This window comes from Chelonoidis abingdonii, chromosome 4 (genome assembly GCF_003597395.2).
Source record: "Chelonoidis abingdonii isolate Lonesome George chromosome 4, CheloAbing_2.0, whole genome shotgun sequence".
NCBI lineage: Eukaryota > Metazoa > Chordata > Testudines > Testudinidae > Chelonoidis > Chelonoidis abingdonii.
This window is the reverse complement of record NC_133772.1, coordinates 586271-603780: the sequence shown is the minus strand read 5'-3', so window position 1 is coordinate 603780 and position 17510 is coordinate 586271. Positions and strand designations below refer to the sequence as shown.

The window sequence follows — 17510 nt, the reverse complement described above, 5'->3', positions numbered from 1 at the left end:
AGCAGAGCTTGTAGGCTCAGCCAAGACCCCTCAATCAAGCCCCTCTGGGGTCCTGGAACCTTAGCCCCCAGAATTCCAACCACCCAGCCCCAAACCGAAACTACCCTTCCTCCCCTCCAGCCGGCCCCTTCCTTTGTCCCCCTTCCCGGGTAAAGCTGTTCACTCCCTCCCCGCTTACCTGCCTCAGGTTACAGGCTTAAATCCTGTCCCTCACCTAAACACATCCCCTGCTCTCCCATCCCCCATGCAGACAGCCCCTACTCCATCACACACCCCGATCCCCTTTCCCGTGGGGCCGGGCGTGTTGCCCCGATCCCCTTTCCCGTGGGGCCGGGCGTGTCGCCCCGATCCCCTTTCCCTGGGGCCGGGCGTGTCGCCCCGATCCCCTTTCCCGTGGGGCTGGCCGTGTCGCCCCGATTCCCTTTCCCCGGGGCCGGGCGTGTCGCCCCGATCCCCTTTCCTGTGGGGCCGGCCGTGTCGCCCCGATCCCCTTTCCCGTGGGGCCGGGCGTGTCGCCCCGATCCCCTTTCCCCGGGGCCGGGCGTATCGCCCCGATCCCCTTTCCCGTGGGGCCGGGCGTGTCGCCCCGATCCCCTTTCCCCGGGGCCGGGCGTGTCGCCCCGATCCCCTTTCCCGTGGGGCCAGGCGTGTCGCTCCGAACCCCTTTCCCCGGGGCCGGGCGTGTGGCCCCGATCCCCTTTCCCCGGGGCCGGGCATGTCGCCCCGATCACTAACTCCCTCCGTATCCCTTGCAGTGCCTGAACATGGTGTTCCTCCTGGCCGCCGTGTACTTTATGTTCCTGCCCAGCATCTACCTGGTCTTTGCCCTGGTCCTGTACGAGGGGCTGCTGGGGGGTGCCGGCTACGTGAACACCTTCCACAACATCAGCCTGGAGGTGAGCGCGACAGGTGGGGGGAAGGGAAGTAACTGAGCACCCGGGCGGGACACTGGGGGGAAGGGAAGGAACAGCACCCGGGGGGGACACTGGGGAGAAGGGAAGTAACAGCACCCGGGGGGGACACTGGGGGGAAGGGAAGTAACAGCACCCGGGGGGGACACTGGTGGGGGAAGAGAAGTAACAGAGCACCCGGGGGGGACACGAGTCCAGAAAGGTGTTGGAGGGACACCAGAGTGCAGGGTGGGACCAGGCTGGGAGGGCACTGGGGGGTGCCAGGACATGGGGCACCCCGGGGGCAGCAGTTTAATGGGGCGCCAGGTGAGAGCCCAATGCAAGACGGGAGGCGGGGTATTAACATAACACGGGAGCGCCAAGACAACGTGGGCTGGGGTGGGGGCTGCGGTAGGGTTTGGTTTGTGGGGGAGGGAAAGGAGGGTAGAGGGAGGAAAGGTGTAGCAGAGGAGGAGGGGGAGGAGGGTAGAGGGAGAGGGGTTGTGGAAGGAGGGGAAGGAGGTAGAGGGAGGGAGTGTGGAGAGGAGGAGGAAGGAGAAGACGTAGAGGGGAGGGGAAAGAGAGGGTAGCAGGGTGAGGGGTTGTGGGGAGGAGGACGAGGAGGGTAGAGGGGAGGGGGTTGGAGGGAGGAGGGGACAGCGAGGGTAGAGGGAGGAGGGTTGTGGGAGGGAGGGAGGAGGGTAGGGAGGAGGTGGTGTGGAGGAGGAGGGGAGGGAGGGGGAAGGAGGGTAGAGGGGAGGGGATGTGGGGAGGGGGAAGGAGGCCTACAGGAGAGGCAGCGGGGGGAAAGGGGGCAGGGCTGCGCTGCCATTAATCCTGCCCCCCCCCACAGAGCCCGCCGGAGGAGCGGGAGTTCGCCATGGGTGTGGGCTGTGTGGCCGACACCCTGGGCATCTCGCTGGCTGGAGCCGCCGCGTTCCCCGCCCACGACTACTTCTGCCGCCTGCCCTGAGCTGGCCTGGGCTCCGGCCCCCCCCCCCGCTGGGCTCCAGGGCCCCCCCTGCTGGGATATGCCTCCCCGGCTGGTCTCTGGGCCGCCCCCACTGGTCTCCGGGCCCCCCCCGGGCTCCACGTGCGCCCCAGCTGGCCCGGTGCTGCTGGCCCTCCAGCCTGTCTCTGCCTCAGGGGCTGGGAGGGGCTGAGGGTGCAGGGGCTGCTATGGAGCTGGTGGGGGGCATTGAAGTCAGGGCATGGGGGCTATATGGGAGGGAGCAGGATAGGAAGGGGAGTGTGGGGCTGGTGAATGGGGGGGCTGGTGTGTATGGGGCTGGAGTGTGAGTATGTGGGGGGCTAGGGGTGTATAGGGCTGGAGTGTGGGGTATCTGGGGTATGTGGAGTATCAGGGCTGGGGTGTGGGTATGTGGGGGGCTAAGGGTGTATAGGGCTGGAGTGTGGGTATCTGGCGGGCTGCTGTGTGGGTACATGGGGGGCTGGGAGTGGGGCGCTGGGGTCTATGGAGTCCATCGGTGTATGTGGGGGGAGCTGCCCCCTACCAATAAAGTGCCTGTTCCCACGGCGAGCAGGCTCTGGGCCTTACCACTGTGTCTGTGTCACTTACTGCCTCGGGGGGTCCCCCGGGTCCCCCAGCGGGAGGTTGTGGGGCTGGGGGCAGAGTCATCTCACACTGGGGCCCCCTGTGCCCCATTGCAGGCTGCTCTGCCTGTTGCTGCAGCCACTGGTCACTGCCATTGTTGGGGTGGAAGTGGGGGGTGACCCCCAGGCCATATTTCCCATCATGCCCCAGGGGGCACGCAGAGGGGGTTTGGGACTGGGACCTATGCAGGGATCTGTCTACACCAGAGCTAACCCACAGCAGGCCCAGGGCCGAGGGGTCCATGGGCAGGAGCTGCCCCAATTCACTCTGGGGGCCAATGGGCCCTGAACGTGGGGGTCGGGGTCTGTCTGTCCCTGCCTGCACCCCTGCCTGGCTGTCTCCCCACCACCTGGGCGTGGCGGCGGGAGGGGTGTGAAGCCAGATATCGGCATGGGGCGAGGGGATTAACCCCCCCAGGGAAAAGCCACAGCCCAGCCCCTCACTTCTCATCCTGCGCCCTCCCCCACCACTGCCCCTCCCACTCGCCCCATGCCCTTCCCATCCTGACCTGCTCCCCAGGACTCCATTTCCCATCATGCACCGTGTGACAACGTGGGAATTTTTGGTAATAGGGTTATAAGGCCCATGCGTGCCTCAGTTTCCCCCAAGCCATGCCTTGTGGCACAGCTCAGACTCCTGGGGAAGGCTGCTGGGGGCAGTGGAGGCCAGCAGGGGTGTCTCCGGCTGCCTGGGCCACAGCAAAGGGTGCAAGACCCAAGTGGGGGAGCAGCAGCTCTGGCTGGGGGAGTCTGTCCCTGCAGGGGGGCTGCCAGCCTGGCACTGGGCAGGGCCCAGGCCAAGCAGGAGCCTGGAGCCCAGGGCTGTAGGTGGGTAGGCCATGGGGCTGGCCCTGGGGGAAAGCGAGAGCCCTGGGGGTCCAGCCCATGGACAGAAACTGCACTGGGGGGGCGGGGGCCCAGCACTGAGCTTGTGGGTCTGGGACACCCCTAGGACTCCACTTCCCAGCACACCCCGCTCCCCTTGGCCCTGGGACTCCATTTCCCAGCACATCCTGCTCCCCCCTTCCCAGGACTCCATTTCCCAGCACGTCCTGCTCCCCCACCCCAGGACTCCATTTCCCAGCATGCCCTGCTCCTCTCGGCCCCGGGACTCCATTTCCCAGCACGTCCTGCGCGCATTGGTGTGTCGGTTCCTGGCGCGCATGCGCAGCTCCTGCTTCCTGTCTTCGCCAGCGCAGGCCCGACGCGAGTAGCAGCAACGTGCGCGGTGAGCGGGGTGGGTGGGGAGGGGGCAAGAGGACACAGGCGAGGTGCACACACGAGATAGGGAGGGTGAGTAGGGAGAAGGAAGGGACCTTCTGGACTCTGGTACTACGTGGGGGGAGGGGATATGTGTATAGGGCAACTACAAGGAGAGGAAAATCATCAGCCAGGGGGTGCGCTAAACAAATGGAGTGAGGGCGGTGAATGGCGCTGCCCGGAGACGTGCAGGCAATTATAGGATCATTAAATAACAAAAGAAAAATATCTTGGTACATCAGAATTACTGTAGCTGGTTCTTTTCACACACAGCGGCCGGACAACTCCCACCTGCAGGACACAAAAAGGGGTTTGTGGTCACATGACCCATCGATTGAAAGGAACCTGGCTAAAAAAGGAATACGGTGCATTTGTAAAAAACGATCTACAATCTTAAGTCAAAACCTCCAGGGGAAACAAGGGGAGTATTCATACTGCTGAGACCCCGTTACAGATGTTAATTGCCACCGCGAGCAATACACGACAAGCCCCAGCATTTCACGATCATATATATCTCTCATGTTCGCCACGCCACCCAATAGGCCGTGAGAGTAAAACGCGCGCTATGTTTGTTCCGTGCCTGGACCTTGATTTCCATTGGATTCCACTGCAACCTTGCAAACACATAAGAAGATGACATGGTCACCTATAGGAATGGTTTTTTCCACTGGACTGAGCACAATCAAAGATTATAGAAACTCTCTTATGGTGGTAGCTCTTCTTGCATTATCATGAGACTGTCAGAAAGGTGTAGTCACATAGCCTTGACAATTGTTTAAAAGAGAGAGACAAGAACATCACAACATGTCGAGACAGTAACTGGGCAATGGAAAGGTAGATCTCGGTCCCGCAAAGATGACAGCAATTAGGTAAATCACCAATCCTGGACTAATGCAGTACCAAGCCACCTAAACACATACATGAGATAATCTAGTTCTTAGGCTTCTCAGAGTAAGAAGAACTGGCACATAGACCACATGAATCGGTGGTTTCGAGTCGGCAACCCTAGAGCTACTGGAGGGAGATTTCAAAAACATTGAGTTCTCCCCTGGGAGGAAGCCTCTTCTAAGAGTTCTCTTCAGGCTGAAAGTGCTGCAAACGGATAGAGATTTTGTCAAGCGTGACCCAAGGGCTTACCGACAACAGGCTGCCAGCAGCTCGAAAAGGTAGTCAGGTGTCAATCGGCACTCACTGGAAGAACCAATAAATGCACTCATCCGGAGATACTCTTGGTCTTGGGACAGACTAAAGGAAAGATTAAGGTAAAAGAGTGTGCAACAAGGTGTGCAGGGAGGAGCAAAAGGGAGCCGTATCCCATGACACTGAGACACTTTACCTGAGACGCTCTGTTGATGTCTGCACACCTCACAAACAAGCTGGAATTGACCATCTCAAAACTCTGAGGAGCCAGCCTACGCTTCAGAGATTGTGGACTCAGTGCCAGCTGTATTCAGATGCTTGGGACCTTTTCATTCTTATATTAGAAATGACTGCAGATAGCCATGCAATAGCAGAGATACTATGTGTTGGTGCGCACATTCATACATGCGGCATCAATTAACGAACAGGCCCATATAAAACAGAGAACACACGCTTTGTCTATTTTAGGAGCACTCAACAAATAAACGCTCCTAACATAAGATTTCTACTGGCAGTCAATTTTAAAGGCCTAAACTGACTGAAGCAAGTGGTCTGGTCACTGAAAATGAATTTATAATTTCGACGCATAAAAAATCACCTGTATCTTAGACACTAACTGCGTGTCTAGACACTCAGCAACTTACAACGAGTCGGAGTGCTAGCACTGGGCTGAGGTGGCCTGGACTACGGGCGCATGGTCCGGAGAGGTCTCAGAGCAGCGGTCTAAATGCGCGATCTGCTCCCAAAGTGCACTCTCTAATAGCCAGCAATGTCTGGGTTTGGTCCGAGACTCCTGGGACATAAACCCGATGAGATCCTGGCACGCCCGACAAACCTCCAGCAGCCTGAAATGAGGGGCCTCCAGCCAGAGGGGAGCGTCAATTGTGTGCAGCGGAGCTGGCACCCTGGCAAATCCCTTACCTCTGGTCTCACAAAAGTGGCAATAGGGCAAAAGTCATGCTTTTTAAAATAATAATGCACTGAGAACAGAAGGGAACGGGAGTCGGGTATCATACATGATCTATGCCAAGTGCGAACCTAAGCCAAAAGATACGGCGAAAGGACTTCTGAGGGCAGGAACCTTGGAAGAACTGTTTCGTAAGTCGTTGATGTATTTGCGCCACGAAAGGTCCAGTAAGTTGTTCGGTCACATAAGCGCCATGTCCCGTTGCTGGTGGGTGCGAGGAAAAGAGCACGTACGCTTGGCTGCAGGGGGGCGACGTACTCAGGGTGTGAGAGAAATTGAGAAGCCGGTACAGAGAGAAAGATATGCCACATAAGGTAGTCGTCTCTTAATCAGTGGGAGAGGCGTCGAATAGAGTCGGAACTCAATTCGGTTGAGGACGAGAGAGGGTGATTACTCTCTGACGGGGCTGAGTGAGGAATGTAGAGTGTCCTGGCCAGTTCAGAGCAACGTGTTACAAAGTGATGAGCAGCTGGTGCTTAGAGCGAGGTGGCCGGAGAAGGCTTGATGGATCAGTACAGCCATGGATTTGAAGTTGCACCACCGGTAAATAAATAGGTAAGGTTCAGGGCATGCGCGAAGAGGAAGGGGATAGTGAGTATGAGCAGGGGATACTTTCGCATGGCTCTAATCGGTAGCTGCAGTACATGCAAGGGTGCGAAGGGATGAAGGGAGGAATCGTCCTCGTAGGTACTAAAGGTTCTTGTTGGAGCATGGCATCGGAGTAGCGGTGGGGGAAATCAACGACTTTTTAGACCTATGGAAGGGGGTCAAACTGTGGGAGGGGCGGTCGATGTAGGAAAGATGCGTGACGAAGATAGGAAGGCTAAGAGGAATGGCATATTTCAGGCATGCCTGGCGTGGGGATGAGGGAGATTGTGCGTAGCAATGCCCACTCGAGGCACCAGATCATGCCCTGGCAACATTAATATCTCATAACCTCACCTACCCATCGTAAAAAAATGGAGAATAGCTTATATGTGCCGGTGCCGCGCAGGCCCCTTGTCTTTACTCGGAGAGCAGACACTCTTGAGGGGCAAACGGATCCGGACACATAGACGGATCTCGAGCGGTATAGGGGTTTTAGACCAGAGATAGCACCTATGATGGAGGTTCGATGCTCCATTGGACCTCCTAAGCGGAGCGCTGTGACTCCCGCCGGATAACACACATACCAAAAGAGGCCGACAGGGAGGGAGGGTGCGGAGGCACAGCGAGAGGATACATACGCACGAGCAAAGCGGACATGCTCAGTCCACGGGGAGAGAACCCACATGAGAGAGAGCGAGCGCCGGTCGGGAGCGGCAGCAATGGGCCCACCCATCAGACCATAGAGGGTGGGTAGGGAAGTGGGGGGGTGACCCACAGGCACATATGCTACCTATTCATGTCACTCCAGAGATCGCTCAGGCACGGCACAGAGGGGGTTGGGCCGTGAGGACCCTCTAGCGGACCGCGCTCCAAGGGCGACATAGGGGCACGTACACGGGCAAGTAGCTACCCCAGCAGGGCCGGCCCAGGGCCGAGGGTCATGGGCAGGAGCTGCCGCCAATTCATTCATCTGGGGGACAATGGGGCCCCTGAACGTTGGGAGGTCGGGGTCCTGTCGGTCCCTGCCTGCACCCTGCCTGGCTGTCATCCCCACCACCTGGCGTGGAGCGGCGGGAGGGGTGTGAAGCCAGATATCCGCATGGGGCGAGGGGATTAACCCGCCCCAGGGAAAGCCACAGCCCACCAGCCCGCTCACTTCTCATCTGCGCCCTCTCCCACCACTGCCCCTCCCGCACTTTCGCCCCCATTGCCTGCTACCCATCCTTGACCTGCTGCCCCAGACGTCCATTTTTTGGCCGCATCAATAGCACCTGTGCACCAACAGGGTGGGAATTGCTCGGTAATTTACAAGGGTTATGTAAGGCCCATTTGCGTGCCTCAGTTCCCCCGACAAGCTCATGCCATATCCCAATTATGATCACCACGGCGCCTCCACATGCAACGCGACCACTTGCCTTTCCCCTGCTGACAGGCGGCCCCCACTGCACCCCAAGCAAGCTGGGCATGCGGCCACCCTGATCTTTATAAAATATAAAACATGAGATATGTTAAAATACAACAAATAAAAACTTTACAATTATAACTGAATGGATTGAAAGGGACAAAAGGTTCGTAACAAGGAAGGGAAAAACAAGGAACAAGGATAGAGTAAAGGATGATATTTAGGGGCCACCAGTGGGATGAGTGGAGAGAGAGAAAGGAGAAGACAACGTGGGTTGAGTTTAAAGGCAAGATAAATTGTACTGGATGGTGGCTATGCAGGGCATACAAATTTCCATACACACAAAGTAAGCCGCCAGCGAACGAGGGGAAAAGAGGGGGGAGAAACAAACACACTCCGCCGCTCGCAACCACGCTCACCAGAGCATCACCGGCTCAGGACCATAGCTTCCAGACTTTCTCGCGAGATGAGGGCTGGACTGCAGCACAGGAGCGAATGGAATGAGAGAGCCTTAGGCTAGGTTAGGTGGCGGCGCGGTACGAGCTGAGGGAGCAAACAGACTAGTAGGGAGAGATGAAAAAGAACAACCTAAGCTGGGAGAGGAGCAGCCAAAAGGTATGCTGCGCCACGTGTTTTGACCGCCGATAGGTGAGACTAAGCGGAGAGGTCGAGGGTCCTATGCCACGATGAGGCACCATTGGCATGCACGGTTTGCTACAGGTCTCAAAATGCCAGGAAGGAGAGATCTGAGCTGATGAGTACAATACATGGTATACAACCGGTATATCGCTATATGAGAGATTCACAACCTGAGATCCAGAAAGGCATGGGAAGGGATGAGTTTCTTGGCCCCGCAATGGCAGGCCAAATCGTTGGAGGCGCGCAAGACCCAAGGGTAGCATTAAAGCCGCAGGAGCACCTCGTGCGGGCGCTACTCTAGTCGCAGCGGGTCACCACAGTACATATGTGGACATGAACATGCCATTAATGGATAGGGACAGGCAGATCAAGGGAGTAGACAGCGCCCTGCTTCAGCCAGATGCCAAACACGCACGTCGTCGCATTGGGTCTGGGACTTTGCAGCTGCTGTATGTTTTGGAGTGTGTCTATCTTTTCGCTCCACTTCGCCACGCACTGAACGGTAGTACGACAGGCGTTTTGACTCAACCAGACATAACCAAACAGGTTCAAAGGCTGACGGGTCATGCGGAGCAACATAGGAAATGGCAGAAGCTAAGGGATTACGCCTCTATCGCTCTGAAATGAACGCTCTTTGGTTAAAGACACAGCGAGGTAAAAGCCAAGAACTGTAGAAGATGGAAGTACAGACCCTCACTTTACCTCATTCCCTGTCCTGCCACTAATAATGCTCCTCGCTTGACTTATCACATCCAAGCCCCGCACCTTCAACGCGGAAATGGGTTCATCAACCACCATTTCTTGCGAGCCTTCTTCAGGGGTTAGAATGTAGTCAGACCAGGCTTTCCTCCGACAGCCACATTTCTGGGTTTAATTATCTATTATTGCTAGGTTCGTCTTGAACCTCTTAACCCACGGCCGCCTGCCGCCCACCCCAGGACGCCAGGCCCAAGCAGGCCCGGCGCCGCGCGCCGTCCGCGGACGCCAGGGCCCAGCAGGCGGCGCGCGGCGTGGGTGCGGGGTCCTGGCGCGCGCATTGCGCAGACCCGTGCTCCCTGTCTTGCGCCAGACGCAGGCCGCTAGACGACGAGGTAGTGCAGCAACGGGGCCGGTAGAGCCGCGGGGGGTGGCGAGGGGAGGCCCTGCGGGGAGCGCGCGGGGGGGCTGAGGTGTGGCTGCGGGGAGAGGAATGGGGGAGGGGCGCCAGGGGGCGCCGGGGGCAGGAACTCGGGGGAGGCGTGGGGGGGGCTGCGGGAGCGGGAGGAGGAGGGCCCGCGAGGTGGGAGGAGGAATGGGGAGGGCGCGGGGCCCTGCGAGGTTGGCGGGGGGGCAGGAATGGGGGACGGGGCGGGGGGCGCTTGCGGGGAGCGGGAGCAATGGGGGTGGGGGCTGGCCGAGCGGAGGGAGGGGACCGCGGGGGGGAGGAATGGGGAGGCGGCCAAGGGCTGCGGGAGCGGAGGGAGGGGGTTGCGGGGGGGGTAGGGATGGGGGAGGGCCCGGGGGCCTGCCCCTTCCAGTGAGGAAAGTGATTCCCAATCGCCAACTCCAGACAATCCGCCCGCCTACCCCCCCCGAGCAGAGCGCCTGGCCGATGTCCGGTTCTTCACCACGCACGGCTGCGACAGCGAGCGGAGCGTCGCGCTCTCCGGGGACGAGCTGGTGCCAAACCCGTCGGGGGCAAACTACAGCAAGTGAGTGGGGCGGGTGGGCCACGCGGGCTCCTGGGTACTGGGGGGCGGGGCCAGAGGGGCGGGGGGGATGACTCGGGAGTTCCTAGGCGGGCGGGGCCCAGGGCCGGGGGGGGGGCTCGGGTTTTTTAATATTTTTTATTTTTCCTAGGGGGCAGGGCCAGGGGCAACCTCAGCGCTCCTCGGAGGTGTGTGTTTGGGGCAGGGGGGTAGTGGGGGGTCCGTTGGGGAAGGGATCCTATGGATGGAAGCCAGGCCGGCAGCCCCTGTGTAACCCCCCGTCCCCCCCAGGCCCATCGTGCTGAGCGAGGATGAGGAGGACACCAAGCGGGTGGTGCGCAGCGCCAAGGACAAGCGGTGAGTGGGGGCAGCCGGGCCCAGCTGGAGTGGTGTGGGGGGGGCTCCTGGGAGCTGAGGGGGTGCTGGGATTGCAGCTGCACTATTGGGGGCCAAGTGGGGTAGGTAGATGAGGGAACTTGCAATGGAGAATGTGGGTCTCATCCTGCACTGACCCTTGTTGGTGCTGTCGGGGGCTGGGAGGGGGCTAGACCCTGTGCTGACCCCTGCTGGCTGGGTGGGGGTGGGGAGAGAGCTTGGCTGGACTCCACACTGACCTGGCGGTGGAGCTGGACGGAACGGGGGGGCTGGGACGGGCCGAGCCGGGCCGGGCCTCATGCTGACCCAGGGATGAGGATGGGGATGGAGGAGGGGCCAGGCCACACCCCACGCCGACTGTGGGGGGTGGCTGTGGGGATGGAGGAGGGGCCAGGCCACACCCCACGCCGACTGTGGGGGTGGCTGTGGGGATGGAGGGGGAGGCCGCACCCCGTGCTGACCGTGGGGGTGGAGGTTGGGCCGCAGCGAGGGCCACACCCCGCACTGACCCAGGGGGTGAGGGTGGGGATGGAGGAACCAACCCCGGACCCCGCGCTGACCAAGGAATGAGGCTGGAGGGGGGCTCGGCCCGACCGCACCCTGAGCTGAGTGTGGGGTGGGCGTGGGGATGGTGAGGGGCTGGACCCCGCGCTGACTGTGGGGTGGGCGTGGGGATGGTGGGGGGCCGGACTCTGCGCTGACCCTGGGAGTGGAGGGGGGTGCCGGCCGGACCCCTTGCTCACCGTGGGAGTTGGGGGGGCTGGGCCGGACCCTGCACTGACTGTGGGGGTGGGGCGGGGCCCGGAGGGGGGCCTGACCGGACCCCGTGCTGACCCGCTGCGGCGCAGGTTCGAGGAGCTCACCAACCTGATCAAGACGATCCGCAACGCCATGAAGATCCGGGACGTGACCAAGTGCCTGGAGGAGTTTGAGCTGCTGGGCAAGGCCTACGGGAAGGCCAAGAGCATCGTGGACAAGGAGGGCGTCCCCCGCTTTTATGTGCGCATCCTGGCCGACCTGGAGCAGTACCTCAACGAGGTGCGGGGGGTGTTACCCCAGTGAGGTGGGGCGGGGAGGGCCTCAACGAGATGGGGGGGGCCCGGCGGAGGGGACCTCAATGGGGGCAGGTAGGGGAGACCTCAACGAGGTGCGTGTGTTATTTCAACAAGCTGTATGCGGGGCGGGGACCTCAACAACGAGGTGGGGTGCGGGGGCCCGGCAGGGGTGTGTGTTACCTCAACACGAGGTGTGTGCGTGGGGGGAGGTTACCTTAGCGGGGGGTGTGCGGGGATCTCAATGAGGTTGGGGCAAGGGAGGCTCAACAAGGTGTGGGCGGGGGGGCTGCAACGAGGGGGCTGCCACCTGGAGCAGTGCCTCAACAAGGAGGGGTGGGGGGACCTCAACCAGGGAGGTGTTACCTTAACAAGGTGTGTGTGTGGGGGGGTGTCTCAACGGGTGTGTGCGGGGACCTCAACGGAGGGGCTGGGGGGACCCAATGAGGGGGGACACAACAGTGTGTGTGCGGTGGGGGGTCCTCCACGGGGGTGCATGTGTTATTTCCACGGCGTATCTGGTGGGACCTCAACGAGGTGGGGTGAGAGGGATGACCTCAACGGGGTGTGGTGGGGGGGGGGTTACCCCAGAGCTGTGTGTGGGGCAGGGACCTCAAACGAGGTGGGGGCGGAGAGAACGAGACTCAATGGGCGGGAGGTGGTTACATCACAAGAGTGTGTGTGTTGAGGCGGTTACCTTAATGAGCTGTGTGCGAGGTCGGGACGTCAACGGTGGGGGCAGGGGCCCAACGCGGGGGGCGAAGACCTCAACAGGGGGGACGATCTCATGGGGGGTGTTACCTCAACAGCGTGTCTGTGGTGGGGGTGAGCGGCTGCTGCCAGGAAGGGGATTATCTTCTAATGAGGTGGGCACCCATGCCCCACCCCTTGGGCCCTGGGGGGGTTCAGCCTTGGTGACACGGGCTTTGAACTCCCGAGGGGGGTGTGGGGGGCTCCTGTGGCACTCCAGGAGGGACAGGGCCCCGCGCAGAGCAGCCTGGGCGGGTTTCCCATATGCTCAGCGGCAGGGAGGGCTGGAGCCAGAGGGCGCCGGGCCGGGGGACCCCAGAGCACCCCGGGCGGTTTCCAGCGTGCTCTAGCGCGGGATCGAGAGGGAGGGCTGCGCCCCCGCTGAGCTCCGGTCTTCCCCCAGGCTGTGGAGGATAAGGAGGGCAAGAAGAAGATGAACAAGAACAACGCCAAGGCCCCATGAGCACCCTTGCGGCAGAAGATCCGCCAAGTACAACCGGGACTACGAGAGCCAGATCGCCAGCTAACAGACAGGTGCACGGGGGTCCGGGGCGGGGCTGGGCCCGGGGCGGGGTGGGGCTGCCCCGCCAGGTCTCACTCGCTTCTCCCCCAGAACGCCGAGCAGTCGGCCGACGAGGAAGGAGAGGAAGAGCGACGACTCGGAAGGTGAGGCTGGGGGTGGGGGTTGGCTGTGCTTTCAGCGCTACCCCTGTCACGGAGTCCCGGGGCGAATGCTCTCTGGACTGCTCCCCAAAGCCAGGCAGGACTTGGGGAGCCTCCCTCCCTTGGAGCAGACTGGTCAGGGCAAGAAGCCTCACACGGGCTTCACCTCTGGTCTCTCCTTGGGCATTCGACATCCTCTGCCCCTCCGTGGGCTTTCCACAGCGAGTCCGCCCATGGCGAACGGTTCCTGGGAAGCCACAGGGATCCTGCCCATTTGCAGTCGATTGACCTTAGCCAGAGTAAAACAGAGGATTTATTCGATAACAGGAACAAGGGTCTTAAACAGAGCTTGTAGGTACAGCGAACAGACCCCTCGACCAAGGTCATTCTGGGGCAGTGAGCAGACCCCAGGTCTACGTCACTTCTCGTCCCTCCAGCGCACTCCAGACTGAAAACCCCCTCCAGCCCCTCCTCTCTGCTCAAGCCCCTTCCCAGGCCAGGAGGTCACCTGCTCTTTGTTTCCCCCACCTTTAGCATCCCCTTGCGGGGGGAAAGGGCTTGGCCATTAGTTGCCGGGAAGGAGACAGAGAGGTGGGGAACTCTGAGGCCACCCCAGCAGTATCAGAGGGACATTAGACAACAGCCCCACTTCCCTCTCCCACAGGCTCCTCTCCTTCGGAGGACAAGGATGATGGCGAGGAGGCATGAGCGCAGCCGCCTTCCTGAAGAGAGAGAGGCCCTTTGGGCGAGTCACTGCAGCAAGTTCCTCAGTGAAGATGGAGTGAGGCGCTCCCTGGCGTGCTGGGGGTGGCATTGGCCCTTGTTGGCAGGTCCGCATGCCTGGGGGGCGGTGGGGCAGCGCAGGTTAAGGCTTAATTCAGCTCACATGTTCTACTACTGGGGGAATTCGCACCTGAACATGAAAAATTTTGCCCACAATACTTTAAAAATTCTGTTTGTTTTTTTTTTTTTTTTCTTTTTTTTTTTTGTCGGAATCACACAATATCTATTTATCTGTTTTTTTAAATTGTTTTGATGATTTATTTACAATTCCTGTCAAGCAAGGCCATCGGTAACACACAGGTGAAAGATTCAGGGAATGTGTTTGAGAAGTAGATTCCTCTTCCCCTATGGCATATAACCCGCAATAAATAATTTCTGTAAGCTACCAACACGGAACCAGATTTCCCAGCCCCTCTCAGATGCGGGCAAAAGCTGGGGGGAGTCGGGGGGAACGGAGCGAGCCTTGAGGGAGAGGAGGAGTCCCTGGCTGTTCCAACCTGGAAGGGTGTTGGTGCCGATGGGAAATCTGGAACAGGTTTTAGGGGGATCGGAGGATTGTTAGGGAGCTTTCCATGCAGAACGTGGCTGATTCCTAGCCCCCCCATTCAGTCCAGGCACATCATGCCCTGTCCCTGCTGCACCCAGTGCCTTGCACCACCCATGTTCACGTTTTCCCTCCACCCCACTCAGTAACACCACTTCCCCCATTATCCATGTGGTTTCTGACCCCCTTACCCTGTCCTCTGTGTGTCCCTGTGCCCCTTCCCCCCCAGCCCCATGTGGCTCTGTGCCCCCACCCAGCCACTCCCCTGTCCCCGTGTGTCTCTGTGCCCCTCCCCCAGCCCGATGTGTGTCTGCCCCCACTCAGCCACCCCGTCCTCATGTGTCCCTGTACCCACTCCCCTGTCCCCATGTGTCTCTGTGCCTCCTCAGCCACCCCCTGCCCTGATGTGTCCCTGTACCCCCTCCCCCATTACCTACGCCTCCACTGCCATTCAGCCCCTTCCCCAGACTGTCCTTCCTCTCTAGGTCATAAGCCCATCTGACCCCCCAGCACCCCACGCTGTCTCCCTCCCCATAGCTCATCTCCTGACCCAGCCCTCTGCGCAGAAGGCAGGCTTGTTCTCGTCCCTTGCTGGCCGGGAGCTGCTGCCACGTTCTAGCACCACAGCACCCTCTGGAGGGCAAAAGGTGGAATGGCAGCAACTTTTTGAGAGAAGCTTTATTCTGTCCCAAAAATGAAAAACATGCGCAGTTCATTAATTATGTACCCACGCAGTAGCGCAGAATTCCCTCAGGAGTTGTGTGTGCTACAGAACAGTGTTAGCCCAATGTCTGTCAGTCTGCGGCCACTGAAGAGCTCCCATCGCTCGCCCGTGCGCTCTGCACTCTGTCTCTCACCTGCGTGCCAGGCTGGGGAGCGTTTCCCAGCATGCTCAGTGGCAGGCACCAGGCGGAGGGAGGGTGGGTGCGTTTCCCAGCATGCTCAGCGGCGGGCATCAGGTGTTTCCCAGCATGCTCAGTGGCAGGCAGCAGGCGGGGGGAGGGTGGGCGCATTTCCCAGCATTCTCAGCAGCGAGCGCCAGGCTAGGGAGAGCGTGGGTGCATTTCCCAGTATGCCTAGTGGCGGGCGCCAGGCGGGGGGAGGGTGGGTGCATTTCCCAGCATGCTCAGTGGGAGGCGTCAGGTGGGGGGGAAGATGGGCGCATTTCCCAGCATTCTCAGCAGCGAGCGCCAGGCTAGGGAGAGCGTGGGTGCGTTTCCCAGCATGCTCAGCAGTGGGTACCAGGCCGGGTGGGGTGTTTCCCAGCATGCTCAGCGGCAGCGTGCTCTGTCTCCCTCAGGAGGAGGAGGAGGAGGAGGACTCTGACTCCGACGACGAGGACTGGGGCTCGTCCGACTCCGATACCGATTCCGAGTCCGACGAGGACGACGGCAAATACACTTCGCTGGCCTCCAAATTCCTGAAGAAGTGAGGGGCAGGGCCTAGAGAATCTCAGCCTAGACTCTTCCCCCCACTTCCTTGGTGGCTGTGGGGCCCCCTGTGGGAGCTGTCCTGGACTTCTGGGGCCCCTTCCCGGGGCTGGGGATGTAGAGGAGCTGTCCCGGACTCCTGGGTCCCCTTCCCGGGGGCTGGGGGTGTAAGGGAGCTGTCCCGGACTCCTGGGTTCCCTTCCCGGGGGCTGGGGGTGTAGGGGAGCTGTCCCGGACTCCTGGGTTCCCTTCCCAGGGGCTGGGGTGTACGGGACCTGTCCCAGACTCCTGGGTCCTCTTCCCGGGGGCTGGGGTGTAGAGGAGCTGTCCTGGATTCCTGGGTTCCCTTCGCGGGGGCTGGGGGTGTAGGGGAGCTGTCTTGGACTCCTGGGGCCCCTTCCCGGGGGCTGGGGGTGTAGGGGAGCTGTCCTGGACTCCTGGGTTCCCTTCCCGGGGGCTGGGAGGTGTAGGGGAGCTGTCCCGGACTCCTGGGGCCCCTTCCCGGGGGCTGGGGTGTAGGGGAGCTGTCCCGGACTCCTGGGTTCCCTTCCCGGGGGCTGGGAGGTGTAGGGGAGCTGTCCCGGACTCCTGGGGCCCCTTCCCGGGGGCTGGGGTGTAGGGGAGCCGTCCTGGATGGCTCGGTACCATGTCCAGTTCCCTGAGAGCGGCTGGTGGGTCGGGGTCCCATCCCCCGCTCCCTTCCCCCAGGGACGAGGACAAGAAGTCGACGGAGAAGAAGCGGGACGAGAAGGCCAAGAAGAAACACGACCGCAAGGCCAAGAAGTACGAGGACGAGGAGGATGAGGGCGGAGAGTGGGAGAAGGTCAAGGGGGGGGCGCCCCTGGTCAAGGTGAGACCCTGGGCTTCCAGGCCGGGCGGGATCCCCTGTGGGCCAGGGGGCCTGGGCCGGATGGGGGGGGATCCCCCGTGGGGCAGGGGGTCTGGGCCTGGACTTGAGACAGGCAGGGGGCCATCTCCCGTGGGACAGGGAGTCTGGGCCGGGCAGGGAAAATGCCCCGTTGGGTAGGGTGTCTGGGCCTGGCCGGGCAGGGTGACATCTCCCGTGGGGTGGGGGGTCGGGGTAGGGGCCTGGGCCGGGCAGGGGGACATCTCCCGTGGGGTGGGGGTCCGGGGTAGGGGCCTGGGCCGGCAGGGCGGAATACTCCATGGGGCAGGGGGCCGGGGCCTGGGCGGGCAGGGGACATTCCCGTGGGGGCGGAGGGCCTGGGCCTGGCCGGGGAGAGGAAGATCCCCCATGGGCAGGGGGTCGGGTCGGGGGTGGGCCGGGGGGGCTCCCCGTGGGCAGGGGCCGGGCGGGCCGGGCAGGGGACATCTCCGTGGGGCAGGGGGGGCTGGCCGGCGGGGCCCCGCTGGGGCAGGGGCCGGGCTGGCCGGCAGGGAGACATCTCCCGTGGGGCAGGGGGCCGGGGGCTGGCCGGGCAGGGGGACATCTCCGTGGGGCAGGGGCCGGGGCATGGGACGGGCAGGGGGACATCTCCCGTGGGGCAGGGGGCCGGGGCTGGGCCGGGCAGGGGACATCTCCCGTGGGGCAGGGGCCGGGGCACTTTGCGTGCCGGGGAGGGGCAATCTCTCCGTGGGGACAGGGGGGCCGGGGCTGGGCCGGGCAGGGGGGCATCTCCCGTGGGGCGGAGGCCGGGGCCTGGGCGGGCGGGGAACATCCTCCCCGTGGGGCGGAAGGGTCCGGGGCCTGGGCCGGGGAGAGGA

General features: G+C 61.5%; 1 protein-coding gene and 1 pseudogene across 1 annotated transcript in view; both read left to right on the top strand.

Annotated features, from left to right (window-relative positions):
• CLN3 (CLN3 lysosomal/endosomal transmembrane protein, battenin) overlaps positions 1–2447 on the top strand; it is a gene marked incomplete at its 5' end in the record, with an annotated part of 20531 nt that extends 18084 nt beyond the window's left edge. Inside the window, 2 exons of the mRNA XM_075064674.1 lie at positions 748–896; positions 1744–2447. Of these exons, the coding sequence (XP_074920775.1) occupies positions 748–896; positions 1744–1863 (269 nt within the window). The remainder of the gene's footprint in view (positions 1–747; positions 897–1743) is intronic.
• A 1245-nt stretch (positions 2448–3692) lies between these two features.
• Positions 3693–17510, top strand: part of LOC116826186 (eukaryotic translation initiation factor 3 subunit C-like) — a 29610-nt pseudogene continuing 15792 nt past the window's right edge.